Source organism: Poeciliopsis prolifica, unplaced genomic scaffold (genome assembly GCF_027474105.1).
Source record: "Poeciliopsis prolifica strain line A6 unplaced genomic scaffold, Auburn_PproV2 SCAFFOLD004, whole genome shotgun sequence".
Lineage (NCBI taxonomy): Eukaryota > Metazoa > Chordata > Actinopteri > Cyprinodontiformes > Poeciliidae > Poeciliopsis > Poeciliopsis prolifica.
Genome location: NW_026562379.1, coordinates 3851856 through 3873720, shown reverse-complemented (window position 1 = coordinate 3873720; position 21865 = coordinate 3851856). Strand labels below are relative to the sequence as shown.

The 21865-nt window shown below is 37.4% G+C and overlaps 1 protein-coding gene across 4 annotated transcripts in view; it reads left to right on the top strand.

The window, feature by feature from the left end:
* The first annotated feature begins 6969 nt into the window (after nucleotides 1-6969).
* The window catches only part of gria4a (glutamate receptor, ionotropic, AMPA 4a), a 111729-nt gene continuing 96833 nt past the window's right edge, over nucleotides 6970-21865 (top strand). For all 4 annotated transcript variants that reach the window (XM_055027946.1, XM_055027945.1, XM_055027947.1 and 1 more), the window contains exons 1-2: nucleotides 6970-7329; nucleotides 10291-10449. In XM_055027946.1, coding sequence (XP_054883921.1) covers nucleotides 7233-7329; nucleotides 10291-10449 — 256 coding nt within the window. In that variant the 5' untranslated portion in view covers nucleotides 6970-7232. The remainder of the gene's footprint in view (nucleotides 7330-10290; nucleotides 10450-21865) is intronic.

Here is a 21865-nt window from a genome sequence, read left to right as displayed (position 1 = left end):
CGCACACAGTGTGAACTCCCAGATGTTTTATGTTGGCCCATGGCAGGATGAGAGAGGAACTGAAAAGAGTTGGCACAGATTTGAATTTTGTGTGTAGCCATTCAGTAAAAATTGTGTTAGAAAAGATTTATGTATAGCCTTGACAAAATATGCCAAAAATCTAGTCATTATCATTCTTCTTTCTGTATGTTCCAATTCGTATGAATTGCATTTTTGTGCACAGCCAATAACACAACTCTGTCACGTGCTTGTCCAGATTTATAGATTGAGCGACCTGCCAGCCTTTGGGACACTGCTGTCTACGGTCTGCCAAACAGTTTGAGTTTATCCTACCTTGCCAGAACCCAGGCAGAGCATTTAGACAAGGTTCAGGACCATCACACAAGAGAGTAATCATTATCTGACAGGCACCCGGGGATGGCATTTAATGGTGTTGGCAACTGGCCCGACTAAGTCATTTGCTTCACCAGCTCCCCTCTAACTTGAATAGGATTCTCCAAAATGAGGTGATGAGGGCAACTTAACAAGCATGAGTGGCAAATGCAGATATTCCCAAGTACCTTGGTGGGATTTGTTCATTTGAATTTCGAATACAGTGACAAGACAATATATGGAATAACAACAAAAAACAAAAGTGAATCATCAACTGTCTGTCAGATGTCAACGAATGTAGTAAGCTGTGTAGAAAATGGACTGTGAAGTGATTAGCTCCATGAGGATCTAAATTATCTTCTACCCACCAAGATAGTCACTAAGATAGAAAGAAATGAAAGATAAAATTCAAACCTCACTTCCTTAAAAGTGGAAATAAGCCAAGCTTACACTACCAGTGTCTAATGGTGAAGAAAATGCCTTTTTTTTTCTGACCATCACAAACATAAATGTTGGTGGTCTATTAAATTAATCATGTGGGTTGGTGAGATGAGATTAAAGTTGAACTTTTTAGCAACAAACACTTTGGGTTACTTTGTCATTACATGAATGATAATTATATTAAGAAAACACTTTATACTGTTACTGATCTTAGAGTGGTTTTGGATTTTCTCAGTTGCATTACCTTCCATGTTCACATTTTTGGATTTTGATCTCTGGAATTTGTTTCTGTATGTTGTCTTTTGTTTTCATAAACACCTTTATTTTTGCTCCACTTTGACACTTTTGTAAAAGTGTTGGCTGTTTCAGGCCAACATACCTACCTGTTTCAGGGAGGTATGCTCCTGCCTGAGACACACTAATAATTGTGACATCAGTAATTTAACAGAAAGCAATCACCTAACATGAATCTAAATGTGACTACAAGAAAACTGAATATATTTCAAGGCTTTTTTTTAGATACATTTCAACAAGGGCAGCAATATATGATGTGATCGCTGTATGCATTGAGAAGAGTTTCATGCAAAAGCTCAGCAGCTGTTTTAATAGTAATAATTACTGACCATTGATGTGGTCAGTAATTATTAACCACATCCAATATTATTCTTCATTTAGTTCACACACAAATACTTACAAATCTCTTAATGTAAACAAGAATACAAGCCACACACGTGAGGAGTGTGCAGTGTCAGTCTCACTGGCACCAGTCATTGCCTCTCTGTTACTAAATCAAACCATGACAACACTTGTTTCCAAGTCACCGTATACTGGCACGGAAAAACCTAATTTCACAGCTCTCTGAAAGACTGAGTACACTCTGTAACCAGAATGAGCTTGTTACTTTAGTCAATCTCCACTATTCTGAAGAAAGACCTTCACAAACCCTCAAAGGTCTGTGAAATGTTGTGTGGGACTTTGATTCAGACAGCTGAACCTGGAGCCATGAATGCATCTTTAAATTTTTGTCTAAAACTGCTTTCAATCTTTCACTTTCAAAAATGTAAGATCTCACTTTACTGCAGTGAGGTTGTTTGTGGATAATGTTAGTAATGGTTGCACACTTGTACCATTGTTTTATGTACCTAAAAAGAGCTGAAGTGCGTGTGATTGTGGGCTGAAGAGTAAGCCAACATTTCCTGCTGTTGTTCATTTTGAACTTTCATGTTTTCAACGTGGTGTATTGTCTGAAATCGGAGGAGCTGGACTCAGTGGAGGGAAGCATCATTTGTCAGTTTTTAATAGGATACAAGATGTTTGTTGGGAGTGGCTAGATATGTCAAAAATAGATTGTGTTAGCAAAACAAGCAGAAATTAGAAGACCTGACCCAGTGCCATATGGCACATTAGAGGGAAAGAGATTTGAGTGCAAAAGCTTTGCAAGAATGCAGCGAGACTGCCGAAAGAGCCAGTAGGTTCTGATAAAACCCTAATAACTGTTTGCAATAAAATGTGCTAGGGTCAATGGAAGGTGGAAAAATTGAAGGAATATAGTTAAGACTATGAATTATAGACAACACAGTGAATGTGGAGATAAGAAGGAAGAGCAGAGAGGAAAAAAAAGAGTTAAAGAGGGTTGAGGGAAAAAGAGGTGATGAGGATTTATAAATTGATGACATATGGTCAGTATGGAGGAAAAATATAATTAGACAGAGGAATAAAAAACATGCAGCAACAATTATAAGTTAGATCAATAGAAAGTCAGAAACATGCATTTTTTTCCCCCAGCTCTATAGGCCTGTTTTTAATAGTCAGACAGGAAAGTGGGTTATGAGAGAGGGGAAAGACATGTGGCAAAGGTCAACAGTCTGGGACTTGAACCATGGCAGCCACGTTGAGGACCATATATGAGTCGCACGCTTTACCCCTGCAACACTACAACACCCATACATAGATTTTTTCAGATAGGTTTTCCACTTTTGTCACAGTAGAACCAAACAAATCTATTTATTTTATTGGGATTTTATGTGATAGACCAATGGGAAGGAACACATAATTATAAAATGCAGGGAAAAATTATAAATCTGAACAATGTGTGCATATGTATTTAGTCCTCTAAATAATATCTAGAGTAACCAATTGCCCAAGATCTGTGATTAGATGCAAAAGACACCCAGTGATGTAATGAGCTCAAACCATTCAGAGTTTAATTCTTATACAAAGTCCAGACTTAAAGTACTTTGCTCTACATTCAGTCATTCAGTGGTGGTGGTAAGCTACAAAAAAAAATGCAGCATGTGGTACTATAATGTAATAGCTTTTCAACATCTATCAGACTGCTCCACTGTGACAGAATCAAGGCTGCCGTTCACCTGGATCTCTGACCATCACCAGGAGGCTGAAGTGTCCCTTTAGGACAAAACAACCAGAACTGCAGTGGAACCATTTAAATTAAAGCATTTTATTTTTTTTAGATTTCAAACCATATTATTTTCCTTTTAACTTCACAGCTACACACTTGATATAAAAATAGATGCAACACTAGATAAAAAGTGCTCTTGTTATTGTTACAGAAATTATTCTCTCTAATTCTTTTTCCCATTGTTCATCACATGCCAGTGGGATATACTCTTAATAGGTCTTTATTACAAAGATGGTGTATTGACTGTTAACTAAGTAACTAATTTATCAGACAAAAGAGAATGCCCTGAAGGCAGCAGATTTCAATATTGACATAAATATCTAGATTATTCATGGTGCAAGATGTGGGAGGCTGGGACATATTTTCTGTTATGACAGCCTTACCACATAGAGCAAGAGAGCTATCTTTCTGTCTCGAAATGGTTTATTAAACTAAATGCTGCTTTCATTCGGGATTTGGGTTCAGTGCGGGGTATCAAATGGTATATTTAAATACAATTTGATAGCGCAATAAAATATCGTCTGTATGATTGATTTTTTTGCAGCTGATTTTCTCCTTGAATCATTGAAACTATTTATTTGTCACTAAATGCCGTAAAGTTTGTTTATAAAAAGAAAGAAAGAAGAGATGAGATGCTACAGAGACGTAATCTGATCCGACACTGTATTTATAGAGTAAGAAAAATGTTTGAGGTACAGAATGATTAATATTAAAGAAACAAAATTTCAGCTGGGATTAAAGAAAATACAATCTCTTTATTTGAATGAGTCAGATAAACTCTGACTCATTATGTTAGATTTTTAAACAGTGAGTATTTGGTTTGCTGATTTCTTATTTTGTTGCATCACTATTTTAATTTGAAGAAATAAAAACTCTTCAAAGTCAAATAGATTTACAGAAATAGAGTTCTTCACTTCTGCAAATAAGCCCCCAATAAGCATCTTTTGATTGCTGCCTTCTATATTAGTCTGAAAATGAAGGCAATATAATATAAAATTAAACAACAATGTTTGCTTAATGAAGTTGACACAATAACACAGTAAATCTTCACCTATGTCTACATGCTAATGTCTGTAGTCTTCAGCCCTGCAGCGTTTTAATGTCTGGTGCCCATCAAATGTGAAGTACATTCAGATTTTTGTGACCTGTGTACTGCCAGACAGAAATTGATAGAGTACCCAAACAATTGTTCTCGCATAAGAGTAGCACTACTCCAACTTCTTTATTTTCCAGTAAAAGCAAAAATGTAGCCATCCAATAAATTTCTCTAGTAGAACTACAGGAAAACAGGGTAGAACATCTAATTTAATATTTTATTGATGGTCATCATACATTTGTTTTGAAATGAAAGCAAATACAAGTAAATAACATAATTAGTAAATTTGATTACAAAAGTGTTCATTCAGGGAGAATAAACACTTTTACAAATGTAAACCTAATACTTGCAATGAGTATACATACGTTACCTTCATGTCTTTGAGTCTGCAGCCTGACTTCAGCACCATGGACAGAGTCTCTCATTGCTGATCCGGGGAACTAGAAGCTGTGTTCTCTACGCACATTTTGAGTTCATGCTCATTTAGAGCATGCATTTATTGTATATTTCTTGTCATGTTCATGCAACACAATTAGCAGCCATCTTTTTTCAGCTAAGAATGGTTTGAAAAAATCGATCTTTTCAATAAGTCAGGACTCTAAGTATAGCGTGGCAAAATGTTAAATTGGCAATTTTTGGAGCTTTGTTGATGTACTCGTCTGCTCTGCCGCCGGCTGGGGAAGCCCTTCAGAGAAACATAGACCGCATCTTTCACTGGGACAATCCGTGAAGCATCCCTTTCGTCTTGCCATCTGGAAGAATGAAACTGTGCTCTCCACCGTGTAACTACTTGATCTCAGACCGTCTGTCAGCTTTATCAACCTGTTACCAACAGACTAGATTCAAACGACCCTGAATGGGACATGGCTGTAACACAATGTGCTGTAACAACGTACAGCTGGCAAGGTCCTTTTATTGCTTACTTGTGTATGTTCAGGACATCTCATTATTTCATGCTTTCATCAAATGATTGTGTGATTTTGCATGTGAAGCTCTCTCCCATTATTTCCCCGCATCAGTGCCCAGGCGTTTTCGCTCCTTAAGTTTTGACGTTGTGATGCATCGACATTCCACAGCTGACAACTGCCTGAGTCTTCCCTCAGTCAGCTGAGCAGATTGAGGCTGCAAAGCAGCTTTGGCAAAAATGCAGGGGTGCTTCCAGAAATTTTTTTTTGTTAAAGGGTGGAAGGGGGAGAGGACGGGAAAATAAATCTTAAGTTCCCAGCACAGCAAAAGCCACAATAAGATTTCAACAGATTATTTTCCAGATATGCAAAAACTGAAATTTATGTTTCACTCCATCTTATTACTTCTCATTTCAGTGACTTCATACACTGTAAGTTTATGTTTTCAGGTATCTTTATATAACAACTCTGATGAGTGGGCGTTTTAGAAAATGCTTTATATCCCCTTGCAAAATTAAGCATCTATGAGTTTAATTTTCTCAGTTATTTATTTATTTTTTTTATCAAAATCTTTGATCCTAGGTTTGATAAATTGAGGGTAGAATGGACAGACATAAAAAGTGGGCATGTTGAGGAAAAGAAAGTGCATAAAAATCAACAAAAAAAATCAGGCAGTTCATAAAAGGAGGAGCTGCTGTTGAAATAGATGATGCTTTATGAGCAACCATAGCCTGGTGAAATGCCGTGGCCTGGCTTTGTAAAGAGGATCTGGACTCCTGCTTCCTGAAGGCGTGGACTCCATTGAAGTTTGACATTTTACCCAACTGTTAACATCTGCACCATCTGCGAGGCTTCCCAAAAATGTCATGTGCATCCAGCAACAATCTTTCCCACTTCAAATAGGGAAGAACAGGGCCCAATGAGTGTGATGTTAATTAACAAGTTAATTATCAGCTTGGCCAATAACCTGAACTGAACAGCTTTGTTCACTTTCTACAGCCTGACCACAGCTTTAAAACAACGACAGCATCGTTCAACTTCTTCTGTGGTTGAAATTCTAGAGGAGGAATCCAATTGAATGGGAGGAAGCCAAGACTGTCTGTGAGGCGAGATTTGAATCAAGCGGAAATGCGCAGGAAGGCAAATAGAGCATCCGGTTAGGAAACTCCGAACGGCTGACATGGGAGATTAAAAGATTTCTCAGTCATACATGAAAGAATCAAAGCAACAGTCCAGGTATGTGTTTGATGAGGGAATAACAAAACATCATATAAAATAATAATAATAAAAAAGTCGATTTTACATAATAACCCCTTTTAAACCTCGATTTTCCCCGAGTTTGGAAATTTTCCACAATCATTAAATTAAGAGACATAATGAAGGTTCATATTGAGTTTAACCTCTTAATAAATAGTTCAGCACTAGAAAGTGACTTCTTGCAGGTGAAACGGTGAAGCGTTCAAAGGATACGCAACTTAAAAAAAGAAAAGACGCAATAAAAGATCTTTTTCTCACTCTTCTTTTTTATTATTGCGAGGCAAACCATTTCTAAGAGTAGGGTAAACGACGCAGAGGAGCATAAGGACTGAGGGAGAAACCGATCATTTTACTGAGAGAGACAGAAAGAGGGAGAAGAGGAGGGCGTGTGGGTGAGAAAGAGGCGGTGGGGCGCGCATGTCCAGTTCTTCAATGCAGCCTGTTCTCCCCGCTCGCCAATCATTCCAACGAGTTTCCCCACTCTGCCTCTCCCCCCGCGTCTTTACATGTGCGCCGGATTCACGGCTCTCCTGAGCGGACACTGCAGGGGAAGCAAAGGGACGAATTCAACATGGAATATAAATCTTAACTGGGGGAAAAATAAAATAAAGCGAGGATAAGAAAAAAAAAAAAGAAGAGAATCCTTCTCGTCCTCTGACGCGTTTTTATCTCTTGCGCATCTTTTCCCTCTTTCTAAATGTCTTTGAACAGTTTCTGAAGGGATTCGAGGAAAGGAGCAAACATGAGGATTATTCTTTTTTCTTGGCAATTTCTTGGGGTGTATTCCGCCCTTTATTGGGGACTGGCGACAGGGGCTTTCCCCAGCTCAGTGCAGATAGGTGAGTTGGAGGTTTACTGATTTTTACGCACGGCACAGGCACTACAGCCTTAACGCACTACGCTGAATATTGATGGTTGTTTTAGCGGCCAGGAGTCACCATGCATGATAAAACGACTGCGCTGTACAGCACAGTAAATTACTCAACAAAGACGGATCGGAAGAACACAAAATTATAGAAACCTTCACCCCCCCATTTCATTCCTTATAAATTCCCATTTGTATCCCCTGTAGTGTCTCAGGCGGTTTATAAATGAACACAAACTCTTTCACTACATTTGAAAAGCTCTTCTTGCCTCATGAATGTTTCAGGGAGGTTTGTTCCTTTTCCACTCTTGTTCACTGTTTAGATACTGCAGCATTCCCCCTCTGTCGCTTTCTGCCTTTCTCCATCCCCTCCCCCGTGTTAGTACGTGATAAACCTCCCTAACAAATCAGAAGTAAAAGTTAACTGAGTGAACTGAGCATCAGTTCACTCAGTAACTGGGGACCGCGCATGTATGGAATACAATTTCTCTGTGCCTCTGCTACACTGGGTGCATTGTGTGTTAGGGGTTGGTGGGGTGTAGAGAGGGTAAGCTGGGAGGTCCTATAATGAGATTCAGCTCCTTGACTCTGTCTCCTTGCTGCTGCCAATAAACTTAATGCGCTAAATATTCACTGGTTGCTTTGTGCTCCAACCTGCACATGAGTGCACTGATTTTCAAGCATGCTCCCACTTATTATGCACATTATCATGTAAAGATGCAACATTTGTGAAGTCATCTATTTTTTTTTTCTTTGCATTCCAGTGTTTAACGAAAAACCTTATAGGACAAAGTAAAATGCCGGCAGCGATTGTGCAGAGCAGCGCACATACAGTATGCTCTTTCCTCCCCTTCTGTGTACAGTCCTCAGTAAATGCACCTGTAGATACAGGATGTTCCACCGGTGCTTGAGGAGTAGCATGCATGTTCCATGTAAACTACAACATAATTTAAAAGAGGTCATGTTTAACATATTTTTTTCCACGTGGATGTCTGTATTAGTATGAGGGCAATTCCTGCAGTAATAGGTCAAGTAAATATCTGTTTTTGTTTTGACTTAAGATCAAATTTAACTTAAACCTAACCTGATCTAAATCCAACCTACACAAATGCAAAGTACTATTCCTAAGTAAGTAGATATGTACATGTGCAGAACTGCCGTGGCTTCAGCTTTAGTTTCACTTTTGTTGCTTCTACAATTATTTGTTTTGGGGTTTGTATGGTATCAAGTGAAGAGATCTTGCTTACTACATCCTTGTCTGTTCCAGTGCTGAAAATATTAACAACAGCTTTTAATATGACAGAACCAGAGATTGTGATCCTTAGAGGAAAAAAAGCTTCAGTTAGCACACTTTGCCCTCATAGTCCTGTTGCTACCAATTCACTCCCATCCTTCACATTTCTTTAAAACATGAAGGAGTAAAGGGTAAACAACAAGGCTGCAAGTGGCGCAGTGCTGCAAGTGGCGCATTGCTTTGTTGCACTGTTGCTTTGCACCAAGTAGGTACTGAGGTCCCTCGTGTATGTATGGATTCTCTTCCTCAGTTTGAAAACATGCATGTTAAGTTAACTAGCCATTTCAATTTTCTTCAATTTTCCATAGAGGACTCTGGTCCTCCATGGTTGTCTGTCCTGTGTCTAAGCGTTGCAGCGTGATGGACTGACAGTCTGTTCAGAGTGAACCCCACACTACTGCCACCCTGTAAGGATTAAGATTTTATAAAATAGAGGTAGAACAGAACAAATATATGAGAGCTTAGTTATTTGATTCCCCATAAAATAGTTGAGTTTGTGAAATTACACAAACTCTCCTTTAAGATTTTATCAAGTTTTCCTTAAAATAATTTTATGTTGGACGTTGGCTTGTCATTGTGCAGATTCAGGCTACAGTTTCACACTACAGAATTATTTTTAAATGTAACCACCTCTCTGCAGAACATCCAGTTCAGAAACATAAATTAAATATTCATTTGCTAAAACATCAATCAAGTTGGAAAACCTATGAGATCTCGAATGTGATCTTTTGAAAACTAGAAGCTCTTAGAGAAAAATTGCTAGCTTCACTAGAGTCTATAACAAGTGTTATAACAAAATATCACAGACAAATTAATACTTGAATCACATAGTCTTTGTGTGTTAAATGATATATTCAAATTGTATTTTTCTCCTAATGGAATACTAAACTTGCTTCAACATACCTAAAGTATGGAAGTGATTGTCACTGTTAGCTGTGTCAGATTACTATCATTAATATCTTATCAGGCTCAGGTAATAGAAGCTGGTCAGAACATGTTATTTGAGAGTGCCCTTAAAGGATTAGATGACCCCTCGTTTTTACAAAAGATGATCTCCACCACTCTGTTCTTCTTTTCTTATCACTTTTTTTCTGCCAGCTCATGTGTTTTTATAGTGTTTTCTCATTTTAACAAGAAGTTAAAACATTTTAACTTCTTGTTAAAATGTTAACTGGAAAGGTAGTGTTAGTTTGCCCAAGACAGTTCTCTACTTCTTTTAACTAATACCCTGTGATCTGGTTATTCTCTGACTCATTAGACTTTCCTCTCAGCTTTTCGAAAATCTCTTTTCTTCCTCTATTCCTTTCTGTGCCTCTCTCCGCCAGATTTCATTAATGAATTGAACAATTTGAACATCCGCAAGCGCGTTTGTATTCATGCCTGTGTGTTAATACAGAACTTGAGAATGTGCAGAAAGACAAATCACCTTTTATAACAAAGCTAATGAAGATATTGGCTTTCTTGTCTCTTTCCCCTCCTCTGTTTTTCTCTGCCTTTCCCATCCATCTTTACTTCCCCCCCCCTTCTCCTTGCCTCTCCCTGTCTCACCATGCTCCCACCTGCCCTTTCTCTGCCCCACAATAACTCACTTCCTCTCCGCTCCATCTTGTCCCTCCTCTTGCCTGGTCTCACTCTGTCTAGGTGGACTGTTCATTAGGAATACAGATCAGGAATACACAGCATTCCGACTAGCTATCTTCCTTCACAACACCAGCCCTAACGCTACGGAAGCTCCCTTTAACCTGGTCCCACACGTTGACAATATAGAGACAGCCAACAGCTTTGCAGTGACCAATGCATGTAAGTATGTAAATACTCTATATGTACAGCACTTTGCAAAAATATTGAAAAGCAGTGGCAAGATGGAGCTGGAACTATTTACCAAGAAGAACTGACAAAAAAAATAGTCTTTACATATGTAATCCTGGTACAGACACATTTCCAAAGTCTTTCATCACAGGCTGTTGATTCAGCCAGGCTGAGTACAAGTTCACATCACACTTTTCATATTTCAAGAAAAGCTTGTTTTTTTTTTTCCTTCCACCACATAAGTATATACTACTGTCACTGATTTCAGAAAATCGCTAAAAAAGATTGAAGATGGTGGGTATAATTTCACAAAATGTGAAAATGTTCATGGAGCTTGAATACTTTTGCAAGGTACTGTGAATGAGTGACTTCAGCAAATGTTTGTTTCTTCTGCACAGCGTTTATGTTTAATGGCCTCAAGATTCTGTCATTGTGGCGGTTTTAACCGGGAAGTTATTATTTATTAAGCTTTCCAGCTGCAGTTTTGTTATCCTTTGGAGCAACAGTAAAACATTTTAGTTGAATTTGTTTGAAACTGTCTCGTGTGGAACAGCTGCTGTTTAGAAATCTTGAAGTTAAACCTCACAGCGAGCAATTTGTAAGTCAGTGTGGCATTCCCAGGTAATGCTCAGTGGCTCATGTTTCAGTTGTTTACGTCTACACAGATTCCTCCCCTCCGTTCGCAAAACGACAGTCGTCGTCTTTCACAACTGCTCCGAGTTATTAGAGACGTAACTAGATTGAAAAAAGAAAAAAAAAACACTGACTGTGTTCGGAATATCTCCTTTGTTTTTGTAACAAAGAGAATCACTTGGCAGTCGTGTCTTCTCTGATCCGTTGAAGGATGACAGCTAATCTTTCACTATCTCTGTCTGTATTTCGGCAGCTAAGATCTAATTCTTTACGCTTCACCTCAACCTGCAAGCTTTCAAGAGGTATTCGGTGATGCTTGTGCTGACAAAGAAGCATTAACAATGCCACATAGGCAGCCTGTTGCTGGCAGTTCAGAGGTGCTCAGAAGGTATCTGTCTCTGTTTTGAAAAAAATGTCATCATGAGGACAATCACATATGAAGAGTTTCATGTTGTTTAAAAATGCTACTTGAAAAAGTCTGGGGCGTTCTTGGGTCTGCTTTGTTTGGGTATGTGTTGGCCTATGGCGTATTTTGCTTGTAAAATTTTTCTCTCGTTTGTTGGGTGTTTTTTCATAGCCAGACGTCTACTTGCAATCTGATCCAATTTCAAAATGTTATGAATAACTTTTCAAATATTTATAAGTGTCAAACTTGGTAGGAAGATGTTTGTAGCAGCGGTTAGAAGAAAATAATTAATATATTGAGCTATTTGACTGTTACTCTTCTCTGCTCCAGCCTCTGTGTTACATTTCCAGATCACTTGGTTAAGCTGAGCACATAGATATCGGTTCTTCAGAAGTAGCTTAGCTATTGCCATGTTGGTGCTTTCTTCCTTTGACTTGGATTGTCCTAAGCATATTTTCTACTTACACTGTTGTAAAATTTCAGTCTGTTTGTAGTTTTAGCAATGACAATTCAATGAAGCCGTTCAGCTTCCAAATATTGAATAAACATCGTCAGCTGCTTCACACGACTCGGCACTTTTCTCTTTGCGGTGGAGTATGATTGTTTACAGCACTGGCAATTTCCAGTAAGCTTCTTACCGTTAAACTGGTCCATTACATACGTCAAAGGCAAACAGTAGTAATAGGGGAAAATTTTAAACCTCAACACAGTCCACGCCTCCATGAAGCAATCATTTCTCAACAGTCGAGAGCCCAGACTCTCTGGATGAAGCAAATAGCGTAGGACAAGAGATTGGTTTTTACCGGACTACTTTTTACCGGACTACTTCAGAAGACTTGCTTACACTAAAGTGCTGAGTGTGCTAAGGACGCTGTACTCAACAATTTCTTGAAAAACATTGTTAAAGGTGATCATTTTTAACAAAGCCTAGCAAAACGTCTATCAACTCGTAGCTGCAATATTCCTAAAATAACAAAGTAAATTAAAATAAAATGGAAAAAATAAGTAAGTAAGTTTTTTAAAAGCCACAGTAATCAGTTACAAGTAACTTAAGTTCAAAATATGTGGCAAATAATTAGCATGAGTCAGAGATTAGCTCAGAAGTCAAGTATGCAAATTAATTGAACCTGGTTGCTGGTTTTTTTTCAAGTGTTTGGTCAGTAAAGCTGCTTCCACACATGATGCAAAAGTGTGTGTTTCAGGTGAAGAATATGAAATTTACTGTTTGATGCTGTCTATTGATAGAGTAAGTGCCTCTCTTTTGGTTATTTTATCATACTTAATGGACACTGATCTCAGCCTGAAAGATCAGTGTCTGTATATTGTGTATTAATGGTGCCGAGAGGTCATCAGGTGGAAGTCTATGCAAGCAAATCTTCAACACTGAGATGCGGAGCATCTGTATTTTGTGACATGAGATAAAGTGCTTTTATTTTTGGGTCATTCCTGCAATGTTTGATTTACATTTGCATTCATTCTGGAGTCATCCTGAAAGTAAGAAGGCATCGGTTATGCTTTTTTTATAAAATCGTAACAGATGATCACATTACAGTTTCAGATAGATTGGAACTACACACATAATCTTTATATGCCATTGAAAGACACAATTACAATTAGGTGACAGAGGTATATATTTTTAGATATATACTATCAATTTAAAATCACTACACTTTGAATAATTAATAACATACAAGGCCTCAAACTTCTATTTAACACATTAAAACCGTCTGAGTTTACTACTGAGAAGACTTTAACGGTTGCATACACTTTTTTTTCTTGTAAACAGTAAATAAAAGAGCAAATAAAAATAAATTTGGCAAACCTGCTTTGTATGCCTGCATAAAATGTGAATCAGGCTAGTTTTTAGTTCCAGTTACACTCCTGCTGCCAAGGAAGGTTGGACAAGTGGATAGAAAGTACATTTTACTTTAGAAATCAAAATTGTATTTACAGAAATTTGCAGCTTTTTAATCAGAACTTTTAGTCAAAATCTCTTTTAAAATTACATCAGGAATTTTGGAACATACTTTTATACCTCAACTAGAAAGATTTACAAAAATCAATATATATTCAATATATACAGTAAATCTGCTTTTTACACCAAAGAGTCATACCTATTACACTAAAATGGACAGATATGCCGGTTTTTCCTCAAATCATCTGTAGTTAAAGTCCACAGAAAAATATGTGAATAGGTGAATCCATGAATGGGCAGGAATCCAGTATTCTTCAAAGTTACAGGAGGTTGTTTTTTTAATTACAAAAATATTTGATCACTTTTGAAGTCAATGGCCTCTCTTGCATGAATGACATGAAAACAGTGAAGTAATCCTTCAATTTAGAGCTGAATCGTAAGTTTCAAATTAGATCCCAATGCCACTATTATTGTTCATCGGTTGTTCTCTCAAGATTCTCGTAAAGTGGTTTGTGCATCACAAAGGGGGAACCCCATTAGTCTTTGAGTTGGCATGCAAATAAGAAAAAGGAAAGTTGTTCAAGGGAGAACCGATAGATTACGTTTTTGAGAATGTTTCTGAATCTCCAGATGTTGACGCCCTGAGTAGTAAAACATTTGCCTATATAAAAAAACTCAAGATTTTTACATTTAAAAATTGTTTTAATTTTTGTAGGTTGATAAGTCAGCAGACTAACAATGGTTTACTCCTGTCTACTGTAAATGACTAATCTGCAATTAATAATTTCTCAGAATGTGTTTGCATGTTTTTGCTGTTATAGAAGTTAATATATCTTAATATTAACCTATCAGGTAGCAAATTTAAAGTGGTAGGACAGCAGTTCAGTTCAGTATTTGCACCTTAATAAGCCACATAATAAAATGTTTCAAGTATCGGCCTGCTTTAGATAATTTTGAAGAAAAGCAAATTGAAAATGTTTGAAATATAATAGATGCTGAAAAATTCAGTTTTTTTCACATCGATCTGATTTTACATGCCTTTTATTTTTTATTTTTTAATACCATCCAGTGGTTAATTCATCTTATTTTAGTAGATTGTTTTATAATGTTAGCTGTTATTTTATTTCAGTTCATTAATTAAACCAATGAAGGTTTTATTCAAGTAGTTCAAATATAACCAATACAGTATTACACAGGTATGTTTCTCTTTATAATACCCTTGTTTTATAAGAAAGTATTATTTCTTCTGTGTCTAAAATCTTTAAAGCATAATCTACAATACATTAGGACATTTTTCACTGCTGGAGACAATATTGTTCTCCCATCATATGCATGTCACATATACAATCATAAATCAGGACGGTGTAATTCAATTTCCAAGTTTGTTTGTCTTGTACCGCCTACACCATAGACTTAGATGAATGAATCGATTACTTAAAACACCTTACACTGATTAAAAAAATTCATAGCCATCCAACACCTCTCACCCACAAACATAATCATATTCTGCATCTGTGTGCATAAGCTGAATGATTGGGAAGCAACTGGATAAATAAACATCAGGTGGGTTTCTCAAATTGCGCTAGGAAGTGCATGAATTTATTAGTAATGAATAAAGTGGTGCGCTCATGGGAAGGGTGCACTCATTTCTGAGTGCATGAAAACAATCCAGCATGAGTTTACAGTCTGTGTGCATGCACTGAAGCCTGACTGACTGAGATATGTTACAGCAGGCACCAGAGACCCCTTTCTCCCTCTTTGTAGCCTAACTCCTGTTTCTGCTACTTTCAGTTTAATCCCAATGACCTACTTGTAGTTCTGTTAAAACTGCTTACTTTCACACAGCCAAATGCATTATAGTTGAAATGACTACATATAAAATTTTGAATTGATTGATTTGACATAACAACAGATGAGAACAATACACCCATCAAGTGAAGAGTAAATATTTCACTGTGAACTTTAGTTAGTGATCACTAAACATTCTTTTAAGAATGTTGGCAAATACAGAACTCACTTCAAATATCTTGATTTTGTTTGGAATAAAAACTGTTAGATACAGAGAGTTGAAAATAAAGTAAGAATACCATTTCAATGATTAACTTATGCTAATAAATGGGACCAATCCACATTAGGATTTTCTGTCACATGATGCATTCACTCCTTAGTCCGCTGTAATCAAACTCTAGTTCATATGTCTAGAAGGTCCAGTTCATTTGGGGAGGTGTGAATGTGCAATCAAACTCCACTGCTAACCAAAGAAGCTAACTGGTCCCTCTAAAAGCCTAGGCATCGGTTCAGTTGAAGTGGCGCGGTTCGAATGCGTATGGATGCAAGTGGACCACATATTGCTCCAAAAGCAGGAAGCTGATTGTAGCACAGGGCATTCTGGTCAGTGTGTTACTCTCTGCTCTGTGGGTTAGTGGACGGCATTATCTCAGCCGATGCACCACAGCCAAAGTGGAACACCAAACCAGATGCAGCTCCTCTGAAGGTGCTTTCTTCATAACACAGTGGAGGAGGCCTTCTCCTGACATGATTTGGTTGTCCTTAAACTAAACATAGGAGACACATTTTGCTGTTATGGAAATGCTGTAGTTGCTCATTCCTCCTGTTTGAGGGTCTATATGCTGTGATGACAGCACTCCTCTTTTGTATCATCCTGCATTTTACCCTACTCTTAAGATAGCACTGAAAACATTTAGGGATGGATAAGAAGAGCTGTTCAAAAACATCTACGGCAGTTCCAGACCACAGATACTATTTACCAGATGAAGACACGTTCTGGAAACACTCATCAAGAATTTCTGAAGGAAGACTTTGGAAATGGTCAGCGGGAGTTTAATTAGTATTGGGATTTGGATTTAGTCAGAGACTCTATGACTAAATTATGACAAGAATGTCTTGTTTAGGCCCATCTTTGGAAATGGGTTGGGATGTCCCTAATATTGACAGATTAAATCCATTAAGATGGACTATTTTGTTCTGAAAAGAAAAAAGACCTACATGAAGCAGTATAATCCTGAAACAAAGCGACTCTCAGTATTAAGTGTTTTTTTTAATTTATTTTATTTTCTGTACTGCTCAATAAAAAAAATAAAAATAGAAAAAAAAATCTCAACATATTAATCATGGAACCTTTAATTCATGCAACGCCAAACATTTTAGATGCCCATGTAAAAACTTTCTACAGTTCATGGATATGTATCATCTGTATATATTTGACCTTCTGAGGTACAAACAAGGTATTATGCAAAAAACATAAAAATAAAAATATGCAGGGAGTAGACGCTGTGTGGCCATGCAACACGTGCTTCATCATTAAACTTAAAGGGGGACAAAAAATGTCCTCAGAACATCATGCAGACCAAAGTGTTGGTATAGCTCCACAAGTACGCACACTGCTGAAGTATTGTTTGAAGAGTTGAGCTTTTTTGTGTGAACCATCATTCCAGCCTGTCTGCCGGCTATACAATACACTTCTCTCCATCTATATGTCTCTCACATTCTTTCCCTCCATGTCCAATCTCTCCCTCGTTCTTGTCTTCTTTTGCACGTTTAGTAATGGAAGACAAGAACGCTCTGGCACAGTTCACTAAGTGAATCCTTCACTTACGCTCCGGGTCCTGAGCAGCTCTTTGAATCGGCATTCCGAATTCTGCCTCTGACCTCGGCTTTCTCTTTTCCATTCTAGTAATCATGAAGTGTGAATGTATCATAAAATTCCCAGACTCAAACATTGTTCATTTCCCACAAAGGGATACGTCTAGTTTTTCTGTTCCAGGGTCACATATTCATGTATCTGCTGCTGATGTCAATTCTTCTTTGCTGTTTCTGAACATCTGTCTTGTTTAATACATGGACGCACTCATCACTGTGAGTTTTTGTACGGAGCATATAATGCAGCTCTGAGTCTATCCTTCTGAGTTGCTTCAGTCAAACAAGCAGAGTGCTGCATATTGTCAAAATTTGGTGAGATCTCACCGTATTCCTATCGTCAAATTTAAACCTAGATGCATTTGTCTAAATTGGTCATGTGGGTTCTTGGAGCTCGTCTATCTCTGCTGCTTGTGCTCGCAGCAAGGGTTGAGATCATGTCTTCAGATGAAATTTGTGCCTCTTTCTCCATTAAATAACCCACGATTGACTCTATAAACGCTTTGAAAAATCTTTTATTCACTCCAGATTCGACTTAAATGACATCCAAATAGCCCAAGTTCTCTCAGCATTCCACATTTAAAACACAGCTTTGTTTAGTCCAAAAATTCTCAGAAAAGTGACCTCCGCTTATGAACATGTTCACTCAGACTCATTCATGCTCAGCACTTCTTATTGATTTTTGTAAAACAGGGCTGCCTGCAGCTCTCTATCATGACCTTTGACCTGTTCTTTTTGCTTGAAATGATCTAACTTTGCTATAGAAAGGCGCCGTCCAGGCGGTGAACACAAGCAAAGGGGATTTTACTCTGTCTCCAAATCTGCTGAGCGCAGTTGGGGTGTTGACAAAGATTGTTCATTTGCGGTCTTTGTCAACACCTTTATAATAACCCTACCCCATGTTATTGAACGTCAACTACTGACGGGACGTATACCTCTTTGAAAGGAACTGAATGTAAAAAAAAAATCATCAGGTTTTAATAGACAATACTGCGAGGTATGTTAACCAGCCATGACTTTCCTCCACATCCTGAAACAGCTCAGAGTTAATCTGTGAACAAGCTGAATTCAAACACAACTTTTTATCTTTTTAAACCTCTGAAACTGGCATTGGATTTATGAAGTAGTGGCAAAATAAGAAACATAATTGCTAAAAAATGAAAAATATTTTTTTATTTAGCAAAAAAAAAAACATTTCTATTTTCTAAAAAAAATTGGTGGTTTTAATTTCCTTGTGCCCTCCACCTCTGTTGCAGTGACTAGCGCCTACTTTTCTCGTGAAAAGTCACATTAAGTAGACACACACTTCGGAAGAGTGCATTAATATATACTTCTCGCTCTATATATCCGAGGCTGGAGCTTTGATTAAATAGATTTCTTGTGCAGCTGGCATCACAGCCACATGTACCAACACCCACATAGACACACAAACAAATCCTTAAATATGTTTTTTACATAATCACCCTTTTCCGTTGCCGGTCTGTATATCTTTTTGACTAGTATAAACATTGATTTGCCAACTTGTCTATATAGATGTAATGTCTTCTTAGACATGCCTTTGTGCCATTGCTTTGCTTGCTTCTTTGATTAAAGGCCCCGGTAATCTTGTAGATATGTGACACTTAATATTAGTACATTGCAATCATCCATCTTCTGTGACTTTCCAGATACCATATGTGTTTTAATGACACTATTTGGTGAATGAGGGGATCTATGAAACTGGCAAAGATGATTGCTGGATCAGAGTGAGATCTTTGAAGACCTTTCTGGCATCAAAATGCTGAATTATTTTAAATTTGAGGTAGATTATTTCAGATGTTATTTTGTAAGTCTGCAGATTTTGATTCATTACAGTTTACATCTTGTGTGTTTATTTTCCAATCTGAATTAAAGTCAGCTACTATTAATATTAAACACTAAAGCACATGTTGCTACCTTGCTAAGTTTATTACAGTCACAGATGGATTTTTCTATGAATAAATTTAATGTATATGTATGTGGTTTTTCTGAATAAATGGTTATATGAGGTCAAGGACAAAATATTCTTTTTAATCTGATTTTTTTAGGTTATTTTACCCTCAACAGCCAAAACATTTGTATGGGGAAAAAAATATTAATTGGGTTAAAATCTATGCAGATAATTAATCAAAATGAACATGTCAAAATGGCTAGGCCTCATCAAGACAAAACACGTGTACATGCTTTTGCAGCAAAAACTTGTCAATAATGTGCTGCAAAATGTTGCAACATGCTGTTCATCTTTATAAGGATTTAAGTCTTTGCAGCAAACGCCAAAATAATAGAATGGTGCACAGAAAGGATAATGGATCAGTATTTAGTGAGTCACACTAAAACTCATATTAATGAAATTATTTCTTGTGGGTGTGCAGTTCCTCCAGGCAAGATGAGACAGAGTGAGACATTTCTTTTTTGCAGATTTTACAACCCGAGCCTGAGGCTGAGTTTTATCCTCCCACAACATACAGCGATGCACAGCCAAATGATAAAAACGTAACAATGGGAAAAAACCTTTTTACATATTAGCTGTGTTCAGACAGATGACATCAATCACCCACAGGTCAGCACCGTATTCTCTTGCATTTTTTGTTCCGGCTCCCACAGTAATGAAGAATGAATAATATTTTCAGGCCATGCAGTGTCTCAGTGAATAGCAGCCTCCCTTCAGGTAAACGGACTTTGCTAGCTCGAAAGAACAGATGTATCTTTTTATCAAACTCTGACCTGCTCCTGCAAACTCATATGCACTGACACAGTCCGTGTTTCAACTGCCTTTGTCCATCTGGTGTGCTTCATTAAGAGCTTCTTTATTTCCTCTAGTTGGCATGATCGCTGTTCAGTAAACAGAAAAAAAGCCCCTCTTTCCACTGCGTTTGTTTTTTTGTTTTTTTTTCTTTCTGGCATTTGGAAGATGAAAAGAAATGACAGTGGATTTTAAATGTTCCATGTCGCCTTAGCTAAACACAGAAATGTTTACAGTGCACAGAGCCATGTTTGTTGTAATTGTCTGTGACATCTTTTTTGTAGTTCTTCGCCAACATGCCTGAGCTTCAGTTGTTTTCATGTTCTGATCAAAGAATCCCCACTTACAAACTGTCCTCTCTTTTTTCTTTTGCTCAACTCATGCATGTTTTTCTTGGGATTTTGAGCACACTGCTTATTATTGCACATAATCACTAGCTCAGTGATTTTATGCACTGTTTTGTTTCTCAGTTTCTTATGACCAGTTTTATTTACTTGTTTGCCATTTTTAAATATTTTGCTTTTACGTAAATGTCCCTCTCTTATTCTTTTTATTTTCGTTTTCTGATCTGTTTGTATTTGTCTATATTTGCTTGAAAGTAAAGCTCATTGCAAAATTATTTATACTCCTTGAACTTCTCATGTTTTGTCATGTTTCAAGTACAGACTCTAAAATCTAATATTTTAGTGAATATGCTTAAATGTTGATGTTCACAGATGTCCTTAATCCAATAGTCTGATGTTTTCTTCAAGAAATGGTCATAAATCTCAGTCTCATGATGTGCAAATCGGTAAAAACTTAGCAAAAATATTGACTGAGGTGGGCTGAAAATATAAAATGGAAATATTCAGATTGCTGTTCTTGAAAATCAAAGACAATATTATTTTTTCCGTCTATCACAAGTGCTAAGTACTGTCACATAAAATGTCGAAATACGCATGTTTGTGGTTGTTACATTGCAAAATGTGGAAAAGTTCAATAAATACATATGAAGACAGAAAAATACTGTGTGTGTTTATCTGCTGATAAATTTTAATCCTCAGGATTTGCCAGAGGAAAACTTATTCAAACATTTTGTCTTAATCTCAAGAACCACTGTGCAATTTGAACATGTTTCACACACACTTCCACATCAAGCAGTCAATGAATCCCTAAAAGATGTGAGTGTGCGTGTGTGTGTGTGTGTGTGTGTGTGTGTGTGTGTGTGTGTGCGTGTGTGTGTGTGTGTGTGTGTGTGTGTGTGTTTGTTTCCATGGATTTATGATGCAGATGAAAGGAAGGGCATTAGTTAATATTGATGAGAGCTGCCACTCAACCCTTCTCACTGGAGCTCACTTAGAGATGAGAGAAATGACCTTTATGCTCACACACCCAAACACTGACACAGAAAAAAGCTTATGCAATCCCTTACATGGGTTGTTTTCTCATTGAGGGTAAACTATTTGCACATGCTATTTCAAAAAAAAATGTGTGCATATGTTTGAGGATATGTACAAACAATTACCTGTTAATTTGAATAGGTTGAAATTGCCAGACAGCGATAGAGATTCTCTAAAACTATCTTCTAAGGCCAGAATTTCTGGCCTTAGAAGATAATTTAAGAATAAATTTGAGCCAATTTATTCTTAATTACCCATTGGTATGCAGGACAAGTTATAGATTCCTAGGTAACCAGCCGGTAATTCATCGTGCTTGCAAATAAGAAGAGACAGGAAAGGAGGCTAAAAAGCTATTAAAGCGATCAGAGTGGGAACAGGGCTCATATGAGAGGGAAAAAGGCTTTCGTAGAAATGGAAGAAAATAATTAATTATACGCTCTTTGGTGATTATCAAGGATGCACATAAAGATGCAGGGAGTAGGCATTCCTCAACACTTGGTTTTGGACACACACACACACACACACACACACACACACACACACACACCACACACACACACACACACACACACACACACAAACATACATGCAGCAATGCAGTCAACTCATCCAGGCTTTGTGAGAGGTAGTGAGACAGCTACCTCTCGCTACCTGTC